Genomic DNA, 12,437 nt, shown 5'->3' on the forward strand with positions numbered 1-12,437 from the left:
GTGGGAACAAGTCATTGTTTTGCAAGTCACAAGTATGTCTTTCTAGGTCTTTGTTTGCTCAATTCAAGTCCAGAGTCAAGATAGGCAAGTCCCAAGTCCTAAACTTTATATTTTGAGTCCCAAACAAGTCATAATGCTTTACCAAATGTAATGCCATTTTGACCACAGGGTAATAACATTAAATTTACAAAATGAATGAACCCTTTTCAAAAATTGTATTTGTTGAAACTAGTGCAACTGAACTTATAATAAAAAGTAGTGCTAACACTGCACTTTCATCGCATATAGCACAAATAAGCAGTAACCTACTACAACAGAATGTATTTTGTATGTTTCTGTCCTGTCTTGTTGTATTTCACTCACCTTATATCTGAAAATTGTGTTAAACTTTCGGCTCTCAAATTGGCTTGGGGGAAAGGTATCAAGTATATTCAAGTCTAAAGTTTCAAGTCTAAGTGATGTCACAAGTCACTGATGTTGGAGTCCAAGTCAAGTTGCAAGATTTTTGATTTTGTCAAGTCTAAAGGCATCAAATTTGTGACCCAAGTCTGACTTAGGTCCAATTCATGTGACTTGAGTCCACATCTCTGATGATAAGAGTGCCGCAGGGATGAAGTTTTCTGCAGGCAGATGCAAAGGTTGCACCTACCTGGTTCCCTCGACAAAAAGCCTATAACGTTTTTCCATTAGCTTTTGGATTATTGCAAAAAATAAGCTCTGTGGCCAACAAATGTTTGATACTTACACGCTTTGTTCAACAACATAATCTTTACAAATGAACACCACTTTAATTTTTTCATTTTTGAAGCCTATGCAATAGCCAGAAGTAAAAAGCTAATATTGGGCTTTGAACTACATGAACTACACTATGGTCACATGATTCAACATCGCCACCGCAACGAGGCTGTGAAGCAGTGTTCGGCATGGCTCGACGTGTTGGCGTTTTATAGTCTTTTTTGGCCACTTGTTAGAAACTCCCTTTTTGTAGACACATAAAAGCATAAAAGTTTCCAAGAGGGGTATTTACATACTTTTTGTCATAGAACAAAACTTTAAAGTCTCTTCAGCTTGTGTTAACCACAGACCTTATTTCAAGCCTCTAACCAAAAACCCATTCAAAAAATTGAAAGGCTAACTCATTTCTGGGTTTTAGGACTCATTCCTGGGCTTCTCTAAACAATATGAGCAATAAAAAAAGCAGGTTGCAAAGCGGGAATTAAATATGTTCCAGTTTTGAAAGTTGAAAAAGAAAGATGACACATTGTGACAAATATTTAAACTTTATGTTGTTTTGAAATGGCAGTACAAAAATACAAAAATATGTTGATGCATTTGTCATTCAAATTTCACAGTAGGTACAAGGTTAGGTACAATGAGACTGTTATTTACAGAAGAGTCATTGAGATGTTCCATAATACTCTATAAGGATTATTGAAAGCATTTCGGACATCTGCTTTGAGTTAAAAGACTGAATTGGACCATTTGAACTTGGCCACTTGTATCGATATCTACCAGCTTGGACTGACTCATCATCTTTGGTGGCAGTATCATCAGGTTGGTGCTCCATTCTCAGACAAATTTAATTTTCCTTTCAATCAGATGGTGCTGATTACATTTGTCTGTCCGGTAAGTTCTTTAAAAGATTCCAATCAAATCAAAGCAGCAAAACAGCAATGGAATGAACTTGCAAGACTTACAGAAATGCAAAACAAATCCAAGCACTCAACAGAGGAGGTATTGTAGAGGGCTTGGGGTTGTACCAACAATCCTCTGAGAGACTCCTACAAACACAACCAAACTATTAATTTTAGTGATTAGCGGGTGGCACAGAGTTTGGAGCAGAGTAACGATACAGTTTGTGTAGGCTGAGCCCCTTCCTCACCTCCAGACAAAAGTGTAAGCACATACAACCCAAATGTAGCTATTGTCTTCTTGTTTGTGGTGAATTGAAACCACATTAACCATAAAGTGGTATCAACTTTCCAAACATAATAGCAAAGCTTTCCATCAGCTTGAGGGGGGAAAACTGCTTGTTTGTGGGGAAATTAGAGAACGTAAAAACTGTAAAAAAAACCCCAAAAAAAACCAAAACAAAAAAGCCAATGCCAGCAGCCGCTATTATACACACACAATAAACAAAACGCAATAAATACATTTTATGCATCAGCTTTCCCAAGGATATATGGATTTGTTACTAGGATAAAAACATAAATAGAGTTTGATACCTTCTCCAATAAATAGTAGTGGTATTCTATTTACAGTATGCACACATCTCCCAAAGAGCCAATGAGATATTTCTATCTCGAGACACGTGTGTGTTCATCTGCCTCCTTTTTTCAAACTATCACAAATTGCTCACAGGGATTTGTAGCTCTTTTTGAGGCAGTTACACTACTGTATGTCTTCAGAAAAAGGTTTTCCAAATGTATCGTCATTTTGTGTACAAAGAGGAGGGGGAGTGATTGTCAAAAAAAGAAAAAGGTCATCACAGGAAGCTAGTGGTGTATCGTCTCTAAAAATGGGGCTGTGTCACGAGTTGTCCATCTAGACCGCGTTTTCTTCGCTGCCCTCCAGATCTTGAGGTTTCCGAGGGGGATCTGCACAAAAAAGACAGTCAAAATGTGTTTGCATGAAAACTTCAGGGTTACCACACATTTTCATGGACAAAACTTTACAAGGACACAAAATAAATTTTTTTTTCCTTGCCCCACTCGCCCAGTGTTTTTTCAAACATATATGATTTAAGTTTAGTAGTAAACTAAAAAATTCAAACAATAATTTCTGTTTTAACAGTTTCTGACTACGATAAGTGGTGTAATTTTGCCGATTTTTGTGCATTCCTCGCATTCCGAACCCATTTTCGTGAGAAATAAAAAAACAAAAAAAAAAATATAAAAGAATTGCCACAGAAATCGCTGTTGTTTTTTTGTTTTGTTTGAAGAAAACACGTCTTCAACTGGGTTTTAAAGGCATGTTTTTTTTAAAAAATCAGCAGTAAAATAAATACAAAATACAATTTTTAAGCCAAAAGTGCTGAAAAAAATATTTGACATGCTTAGGGGACATACATAAAGGGAAAGACGAAATGCTAGGAGAAAATTTTTGTGATGGACAAATAAATTAAAACAACTTGACACAAATTAGTTATATTACGTAGTCAGCTACAGAAAATAAATTCACTGTTATTTTACATTAATGTAATTTAATTTATTACACACAACACATTTCCAGTATTTTTCCAAAACTATAAATAATTTTCACTAGTTCCATTACTTTTCCTGGCACAAATGTGATTGTGAAATTCCACTACTTTCTGAGTTTTCCATGACCGTGGAACCCTGAAACTCACTGTTACAGACAAGTAGGAGCAGTAAAATGAGAAAGTAACAGGTGTTTTTGTAGTCTTACTGTTGCAGTGGCCATAGTGGCGAACTCCTATGGAGCGGCCAAGGAAGCAGGTGGCTCGGCGGAGGTGGCAGGCGCTGGGGTAAGTGATGTTGTCATTGCCACAGATTGGCTGCTCAGACGGCATGGGGATTGGGCACGGAGTTGTACGGCACATGACACAGTGAGCACTGTTGGTCTGGTCAGTCACACAGGTGTGGGTACCTGGACACACCACATTGGAGCATGACTCTGCAAAGCATGAGGAAAAGGACAATCAGCAGATATAAAAGGTGTGACATTTTGCTTTCATGCAGACCAGCTCATCTTGAAAATAGCGAATGAATCTTACTTTTGCAGTCTCCTTGGTACATGACCTCCAGGTCCGGGTGCCCCATGCAGCGGGCCATCAGCAGCGTACACTCATCCTTATATGACTTCCCGTCGCTGCCACACACAGCGTGCTTCCGGGTAATGTGAGAGCAGTCTGGAGAGCACACACACTGTGGCCTTCCCATCTTCATTTTGCAAACCTTCCCGGGACTGCATTTGACTCCCTCGCAAGTCTCTACAAAAGCACAGCAAGTGGTTTCATATGTGCGTGAGCTCTGCGCAGTGTCAGTGTAATGTTACTGTATTAACAAGTCTGCAGACATCAGGTGATCCGCAGGCATTTTTATCCAAAACAAGCTCGAGTTCAGGGGTTTTCCCCAGACCATAACACAATTTTCACCTTGCACAATATTTACAATAATCACATCTCTTTATTGACCGTTACACACAGGGGTGTCTCGCCGGGTGGAATGTGAGGCTGGCGTGTTTTCATAACAGATCTATGTGTACGGCTGCACACAGACTGGGCTAAGCTCCTGCAGAGGGACGGAGGGGCTCGGAGGTAGACGGAGTTCAAATAGCTGTCAGAGAAGTTTACAGGCTGAGAGGCGAGGAAGCCCCGGGCTCCTCTCACACCCCATAATGTCAGAGCGCAGGAGGAAGTGTAATCCTACACAGTGCAGAGTCAACATCAGACAACGCACACAGGTCTCTTCCCAGGACCTTTACAGATGATCAGTTTTGAGTCCTGAGGATTCTGTAAACAATGAGAACCTTATTTCCTGTCTCTACTAGCACTCCAATATCCTGTTTTATTCCAGAGCCGTGTGCTTTTTTTAATCTGACTCTCCTGATAAAACTTTTGGTTGATTTCCATCTTTCACTCTGTCTCTTGCTGCATATATATCACCTCCTCTGCATCTCCCAGTAGGAACATGTCTGGAAGCAGCAGTGGTAGAATTTAACTAAGCACACTTATTTACAAGTACTGTACTTAAGTACAAATTTGAGGTACTTTTACTTGAGTATTTTAATCTCATACCACTTTGTACTTCTACTTTACTACATTGTACTATTTACTCCACTACAATTATTTGATTTTTTTTTTTAACCAATTTTTGCACACAAACCATTTGAGAATATCAATGCAGCTTGATTGATTAGAAATTAACTGACGACTGAAGATTTGCTGCTTTTCCTTTTAATAATTGTGATTTATTAAATGGAATATGTTTTAATCTGCATTAAGTACTTTTACTTTTAATCAGTGGTGTAATGTAACAAAGTAATAATACTTTGTTGCAGTACTTAAGTAAAGTACAGATACTCCAAAAATATTGTTTTTATATTTTTGTCACTTTCACTTTTATTCCACTATATTGCCTAAATAAAATGTATACTTTTACTCAACTACTTTCCCCCTATGCATCTTATTTACTTAATACAAAGTAGGGAAGGAACTTAAATTTTTTAAGTTGTGAGAAAAAGCAAATTTTCTTTTAATTTAAATTGTGCTCTATTTTTACAGTAGTGTACATATTACAAAGAAATAAACTTCATAATTCTCAAAAATCTGGCAGCTTGCTTTCTTATTAACAGTATGTACCTGTACTTTTACTGTCAACACTTGACTACATTTGATATCATAAAATTACTTTTGATACTTAAAGTATCTGACATTTACTGTGCTTAAGAGTTTTTCTGAAGTAATATACTAATAGGTGAATTCAACTTCTACCAAAGTCATTTTCTGGTAAGAAATCTGTACTTTTACCCAAGTATGCCTTTCAGGTACTTCATCCATCACTGCTTAAATAAACATGTTTTCCTGATTGTGCTTACATGCTTTCACTGACATTTTCATTGCAGGACTTTTACTTGTAGTGGGTTATTTTTGAAGTGTACTTTGATTTAAGATAAGGATCTGACTACTTGCTTCACCACTGGAAAACTTAATGATGTCTTACTCTGAATTGACAAGCCACTGTTAAAACTTTCAGTGACGTGACATTCACGATACTGACGTTTTCCTCCCACAGAATTCCAAATAATCAAGTTAGTGTAGCACATTATGAGTCCCAGACATCTGGGCATGTGGCGTGCATTTATTCCCGCCTGCAGGAATGTATTTCCTTATTTTGCTCATGGAAGCAAACAGGGCTCCCTTTTAACTAGCTTTAGAAGAAGCGAACACATAATGAAAGGGAGGAAAGAGAAAGATAGAGGATCTGATTGGACCAATAAGGGAGAGTTGCAGGCTACCCCTGACTGTGGTCTCTGCTTATTTCAGGTTTATCTAAGTACAATCTCTGCTTGATGAAGCCATGTGGAGAGGCCAAAAACCTTGGGTGTGTTCTCCCAAAAATTGCCAGTAGCTTGATTATAACTGGACCTTATCAGCATGGAGAAATTCACATTTTTGGCCTATGATTACATCAGTGCTGCTTATGAAAAATTATCTGCAAGTGAACCTGAATGAACCTCGCAGAGATTCCAGGAGGGGAAGCTTCTCAGGACAGCTGGGTGGAGTTATGTGGAACGCCTCTCCTCCATCCACGTCTGCATTTTGTTAGAAAACTGCAACCAGGCGGGAACTCATTGTGTAAATATCTTGATTCACAATGGTTTGAATTAACTTTCACTAACTCTCCGTGGAGAGACAAGAGTTATTTAGTGTTACGGAGAAGCCGATTTTTGTCCCTGTGATGTGAAAACACAAGTCTGCAAATGATATCTAAGCAGTGATTAAAGGTCCCCGTACTTACCTTAAAAATTACCACTGACAGTAGCCGTGGGATGTAATTATAATGTTTACTCACAATGAGACTGCAAAGAATTTAAATGTGGGTTCAAAGCAGTTTAACTTTTGAATTATATGCAGTGACTAATACCCCACAGCAATAAACCAAAGGCAACCAATTGAATCCCTCCACTTAGTGAATTCATTTGTGTTTTTTTTAAAGGTTTCTTTGTTTACCTTTGCATGGTTTACAGGAGACAATTCCCAGGAAGCCCAGCAGGCTGACCTCATTCATGGGCAGGCTGGTGTTGGACCATGCTGTGTCCAGGCGTCCCCCGGCACAGCACTCCTCTCTGGTCACCCCTCTCATCAGCACCATGTCGCACCTTTGGTCCTGACTCTGTTGCAGCCAGCACATCCCAGCTAAAGAACAAAGCATAAATAAAACAAATTAACTTACTCTAACACACATAAACTCACATATAAACACATAACAAAGTATATTATATAAACCTGAAGTTATTGTCAGCTGGACTTCTTCTAAATAATATACATTAAATCAAAGGCTTATTATAAAAATGTTGCATTATAAAGGCTTATATATAGCACCTGGCAGCTACAATGTTTACACAGATATTAATTGTAAATATGTTCTTTAAAAGCTAACTATAAAAGACTAGATAACTTATCTTCAAAAATATCAAACACATAGGATAAACTTGAGCTCTTGTAAAAAGTACCTAATCATTGTGATAACTGTTAGAGGATTCATGCAGTTATTTTAAAAGTATGACATGCGGATGGTAATTTTTTTTCAAAATGAAAAAAAAAGAGGAAAAAGTCCACTCACCACTAGCAGGATTCCTCCCAATCTGATACAAAGTGAGCAGCACACCAAAAACAGGAATAAAAAAGATCATTGTGTACTCAAGTTTGTACAAAACTTGTTAATTTCCTAAAAGCTGGTCTCAAATGCAAATATCAGAAAAAGAAATGACGTTCCTCTGGCAAACACAGCAGATCACTCTAACTCTGGAAGTAGCTCTCCCTTATGTGAATGAATGTGTTGTGGATAAGTGATGTCGTTCCCCCTCTGTATAAATATTTAGCCCAGATGGAATTATGCTGCTGGGATGGGCGATCCGCTCAGCCAGTAATAAGCCAGGGCAGGACACAGTTTGACTCTGACTCAATTTCCAGAGTCGGGAAATGATCCATGCCCTCCAGCGCCAGACGCTGGGCACTTAAATGACCTCACAAAACATTTTCACACCATATTAGCCTCATTAAAGGCTAATTAATTCCTAGAAAAGATTTAGAGTGGAGTTTGAGATTAGATTTTTCATTATTAAACTTTAAATTAAGCTTTTTTTTCATGCAGCTTATTTAGGAGACTAATGAAATTAGCTGCTCAGGTATTTGGGAAAATACTTTATTGCACAATAACCTCTGAATGTGACCTTATAAGGGCCAGGTTTTTTGTTGTTTTGGACCATATTGTCTCATTTCTCTTTTTAATGTGGCATAGCTCTCCATACAAATCATATGCTGCTTGATCATTTCCGTCTATACGCTGCTCTGTGTGGTTTTGGCTGGGGAGAATGGCTGATAGATATTACATGCTTAATTCATTTCTCATTATTGTGTTCACAATAATCTTTTGAGCCAAAATGCTCTAGCGCTGACCTTAATTTGGGGTTCTTTGTAGTGTAAACCCAGAGGAAAAGAAAGAACCACCACAGCAAAGTGTTAACTTCTAAGATTATTCTTAAAAACTTCATTTTATAGTCAATAAAATTAATATCAAGTGCCTACAAATATCCTCAATGACAGTCCTCTCCAACATTGTTATACCTCATAGTTTTGACTGTCTGGGTTTATCAATAAAAGCTGATATTTCACTCTACAGCTGCGGTTAGAATACTGAGAGATGAGCGGAGGAGTGGGAGTGAAGGTGGTCTGCCCTTGAGCAATATATCAAGTTCAATAAACACAATGATGTCGGAGATTATCAAGGACATTCATGTCATTTTTAGTCAATGCTCAGACACAGACAACCACAGCATAGACTGAAAACACTGGAATGCCGTGTGTATATATATATACAGTATCTGTCAACCAGACGCCATTCGGTTTTCAAAAACGAGTCATTCGAGGTGCCTAATCTGCATTATCATCATGTTTGATCAGAACATCTGCACTGCTCCTCTCTCCTCCTGCACTCATTCACCCCTGACACTGAGAGGTATGCACTAATGCCAAAGTAATGTGAGTCTGCCCATATGTCTGTCACCGTTTTTTTATGCTCCCTTTTGATCATTGGTGGGGGGTGGAAATGAAGGTAGCATATGCTGTAGTATATCTGAGTCTTGGTGAATGATGTTGCCTTCTTCGGCGGAGATCCCCAGGGCACCGAAGGAATGCTGCCTGACCTAGGAGGGGAGGAAAGAGAGCAGTGAGCGTTGGCTGTGGGTGGCCTGCCTCTTCACTGGGTCTCTGCAGATCCACTCAGCTCCTCATATGGTTTGGATCATCACTGCCGAGCCATACAAATGAATACAGCATGGTGGGGACTTTGGAGCACCCACTAATGTATGATCTTTATTAGGGTGCAGCTCACTGCGTCCCATCTTTGAGAAATATTGGTCTCTTTCAAGTGGCTGGGCTCTGAGGGGTAGCATGAAATCGAAGAAGCCCATGGTGGACTGTGTCTAATGTGAAATAGAGTGAGTGCATCTGCACATGGCAGGTGTGGAGCTCAGTCTGTCATACTGTACATTTGCCTGTTAATAAAAAAAGAGAAGGCAAAAACGCCACTGCCATCTAGTGGAAGAAGTTGGCAGGTTTGGGACAAGAAGAGCTGGGTTTGTTTAACCCCTTTAACTTGCAACTCATGTAACTCAACTTTATTTGTGTAAATGCTCTGATTATCGAGAAAAGTGATACTCCACTTGCAGCCCGTGGGCCAAATCTGCTCTGTGACAGGGTGCCAGCTGTGATAGGGTCGACAATTTTTTAATTTACAATAAAAATAAACTGATTCACAGTGGAATTTTTTTCTTGCACTCTGAAAGTACATAAGGTGCCAGAATGCAAAAAAGCATCAAAATAGAGCTTGTTTATGGAAAAATGTGACAGAGTTGCACGCTAATGACTGGCGACAAAATCCATACAGCATAGTATCACAATATATTTGCATGGTAATATTGTACTGACACCAATAGCAATGTTTGTTATATTATACAAATGATCAATTTTGCTAATACAAATTAAACTTTTGGCAGCCTACTGTACTAATAAAATAACTGTTTTTTCAGTCCACTAGACACCTTTTGCTGCATTAGAAATGAACAAAGAGACAAGAACAGGCCAGGAACTTAATCTTATTAGATAAAACAGATGTTGACAACTTGATTTTATTTTAGGTAAATAAGTTGTGACTGAAAAAAGGTAATACATCTCAATATATCACAATATGTGTTATCATAATTTTCAGCATATTGCAAAAACTTAAAAATTGCAAAAATTGACTCAAGTATCATGATATTGTCGTATCGTGAGGCCTTTGGTGACTTCCAGTCCTCCTAATACTGTGTTGACACTACAAGTAAAAACGCGACAGTGTAACCATCTTATCGCCAAGTAGCTATTGAAGTGTTGCACAAATACTCTTTAACCTAATGTTTGCATTTGGTTAAAAAAAAAAAGGTCTATGCTTTTGCTCAATGTCTGAGCCCAATTTTAACATCACAGCCCCATTGAATCCCTGTGTGCACTGAAATAATTACCACAGTTCCACAGCTAGAAACAAAAGCATATGATTGGTTGATGCTTCTACGTGTCATTGGAGCGCTGAAAATAGTTGAGGTCAGCTCAGGTTTGATTTGTGGCCCGTCACACCCGGTCTGCAGTGACAAATGTCAGGGGTCAGTTTGTTTCTTCATGTTACCAGCCTCCATTGAAAATGACCTGTAGCCTGTTGCTGCGTGGCTCGTACTGTGACCACAGCATGAACCCTGGATGTCCTGAATTCCTAGAAACGCCCCTGCATACACCTGACCTGTGCAGGGTTGCTGTGAGTGGCCCCTGGCCTCCTGTCACTTTGCAAAACTGGCCCGAGGCAAAGCAAGTTGAGAACCATTGCTCCAGCATGGCAAACATGATAAATATGAAACTGAAAAAAATGCTGTTAAAACTGCTTAAAATAGAAAGGCTACAGCTACACCCAGAGGAAAGGGAAATTCAAAATAATAAAACTTTTTTGTCCAACCTATATCTAAGAGACATAACTGAGCTTAATTTAACATCAATATGAAATTTAGAACATTTTTCTCACCCTTCTTAAATCCAGCTCCTGAGAAATAGACTTCCTCTTGTCTCATCCTGGTCCTGAGGGTGGAGGACAAATCAGAAGTCAGCAATCTCTAAATAAGAAGCTGATTTATTTCTGATGGGACAAAGAAAAGTCTATTGTGAGCAGCAACATTTTCCTCTGGGTGATCTAAAATGCAATACAACATTAAACTGCATGTACATTTTTCCCAGCAGATATTTAGCTTATCTAAACAAGTTCAGTGTTATGATGGCTTATGCTTTTACTAATCCACATCTTTAATTTGACATACATTGAGGTTAAACTAGCTTTTTACTTTTTTTTACTTCACTTATAACATATATAGCTTAGTTAAGTAGCTTATATAGCTATTTAAATAATGAGTGCAAGTTAACTAATCAAGTTAGCCTGAGCAGAAAGGCCAGAAATCGACTGCATTTCTGAACAGCATACAGCATGAACCTACTTAACAGTTCACATTAGATAACATACATTAGCTGCGTTAGCTGAGTTAACATCGGCTAGCTAGCCCATGCTAAACCTGTGACATTAGCCTTTTAGGTTAGAAGAAACATTTAAAATAAATAAATAAATAAATAAAAAAGTTGTCTTTTGCTTACCTGTGGTGCTTTGATGTGAGTTGCCGTTGTCTGTCGTCTCTCAAATTTAAAGAAAAAGCCCTAAAAAACTCACTTAGCAACACTGAGCTAGCTAACTTTACAGCTCAGCCAACGAGTGCGTCGTTATCTCGCAGCCTCGCGAGCCAAGAGCTTCTCCTCCATGACTTTAAACCATTAAATAACACAAATAAATTAGTGTCAGCTTTCAGTTACGTTGTTGAGGTAGCTACCTAAAAACCCATGCTAAAACTGGGACATATTAAAATGGGTTAAATGGTTTAGGGGACATTAAACCCCCAACTTTTAAAAACATAGTCTACACATTTTCCTCTTACCTGTTGCTGTTGATCAGTCTAGATCATTTGGTGTGAGTTGCCAAGTGTTGGAGATGCCAGCTGTAAAGATTTATGCCTTCTTGTAACTAGATTGGCTTGTGGATGTCAAAGTGCCCCCTCAAAAAAAAATTGAAAAAATTAAAAAAAACAATAGCATACCAGTTCCCATAAATAGAGATAATCCACAGATCCAGTTGTGAGCACTTTCATGCAGGACTCTACCAAACTACCACGACCAACTGTACTGAGAAGGACGAGTGCATCTACTGCTAGCTCACCTAGCACCGCTGAGCTAGCTGACCTTACAGCTCAGCCCAGGAGGACGCCATTAATGTTTACATCTGGTGCTGTCAGGAATGATGTACGCTTCCTTCCGCGCATTGATACATGGCCGGTGTAGTTTGGTAGAAAGAAAATAGTTCCTTGAAACTGCTTACAACTAGGTCTATAATGAGTAACTGGGTCATGATTTCTGGAAAGAGACATTGCTGTTGAATATTTTAAATGTATTTAATATTTTGAATTTAGCTCCATTATACTGAAGAGAAGGCATATCTCTACAGCCGATATCTCCACTGCTAACACTAAAACAATCTGGATTGATAAATGACAGTGCAGGTAATATCAATAGGCATATGTATTTCTGACTTTATAATGAACTGTCCCTTTATTAACTAACATTAGTTTAGTTT

At 38.6% G+C, this 12,437-nt stretch overlaps 1 protein-coding gene and 1 long non-coding RNA gene across 2 annotated transcripts; both read right to left on the bottom strand.

The window, feature by feature from the left end:
• Window positions 1–1,261: 1,261 nt before the first annotated feature.
• fstl3 (follistatin-like 3 (secreted glycoprotein)) lies at window positions 1,262–7,522 on the bottom strand. Its single transcript, XM_042515457.1, has 5 exons — window positions 7,308–7,522; window positions 6,695–6,880; window positions 3,737–3,952; window positions 3,409–3,636; window positions 1,262–2,597 (listed from the first exon to the last, which is right to left on the bottom strand). The coding sequence occupies exons 1-5, from the start codon at window positions 7,375–7,377 to the stop codon at window positions 2,545–2,547; spliced, it is 753 nt and encodes a 250-aa protein (XP_042371391.1). The 5' UTR covers window positions 7,378–7,522; the 3' UTR covers window positions 1,262–2,544.
• Window positions 7,523–8,335: 813 nt separating this feature from the next.
• On the bottom strand, window positions 8,336–11,905 carry LOC121962162. The gene is made up of 4 exons (XR_006107115.1): window positions 11,746–11,905; window positions 11,411–11,574; window positions 10,794–10,846; window positions 8,336–8,889 (listed from the first exon to the last, which is right to left on the bottom strand). It is a non-coding gene; the product is annotated as an uncharacterized LOC121962162 (long non-coding RNA).
• Window positions 11,906–12,437: the final 532 nt, after the last annotated feature.

Source organism: Plectropomus leopardus, chromosome 3 (genome assembly GCF_008729295.1).
Source record: "Plectropomus leopardus isolate mb chromosome 3, YSFRI_Pleo_2.0, whole genome shotgun sequence".
Classification (NCBI taxonomy): Eukaryota; Metazoa; Chordata; class Actinopteri; order Perciformes; family Serranidae; genus Plectropomus; species Plectropomus leopardus.

Coding starts and splice junctions, on each gene's coding strand:
- fstl3 (XM_042515457.1), bottom strand. CDS start 7,377: ATGATCTTTTTTATTCCTGTTTTTGGTGTGCTGCTCACTTTGTATCAG. Junction 6,881..7,307: donor TGGGAGGAATCCTGCTAGTG/GTGAGTGGACTT, acceptor TTTGTTCTTTAG/CTGGGATGTGCTGGCTGCAA. Junction 3,637..3,736: donor GTACCAAGGAGACTGCAAAA/GTAAGATTCATT, acceptor CATGCTTTGCAG/AGTCATGCTCCAATGTGGTG.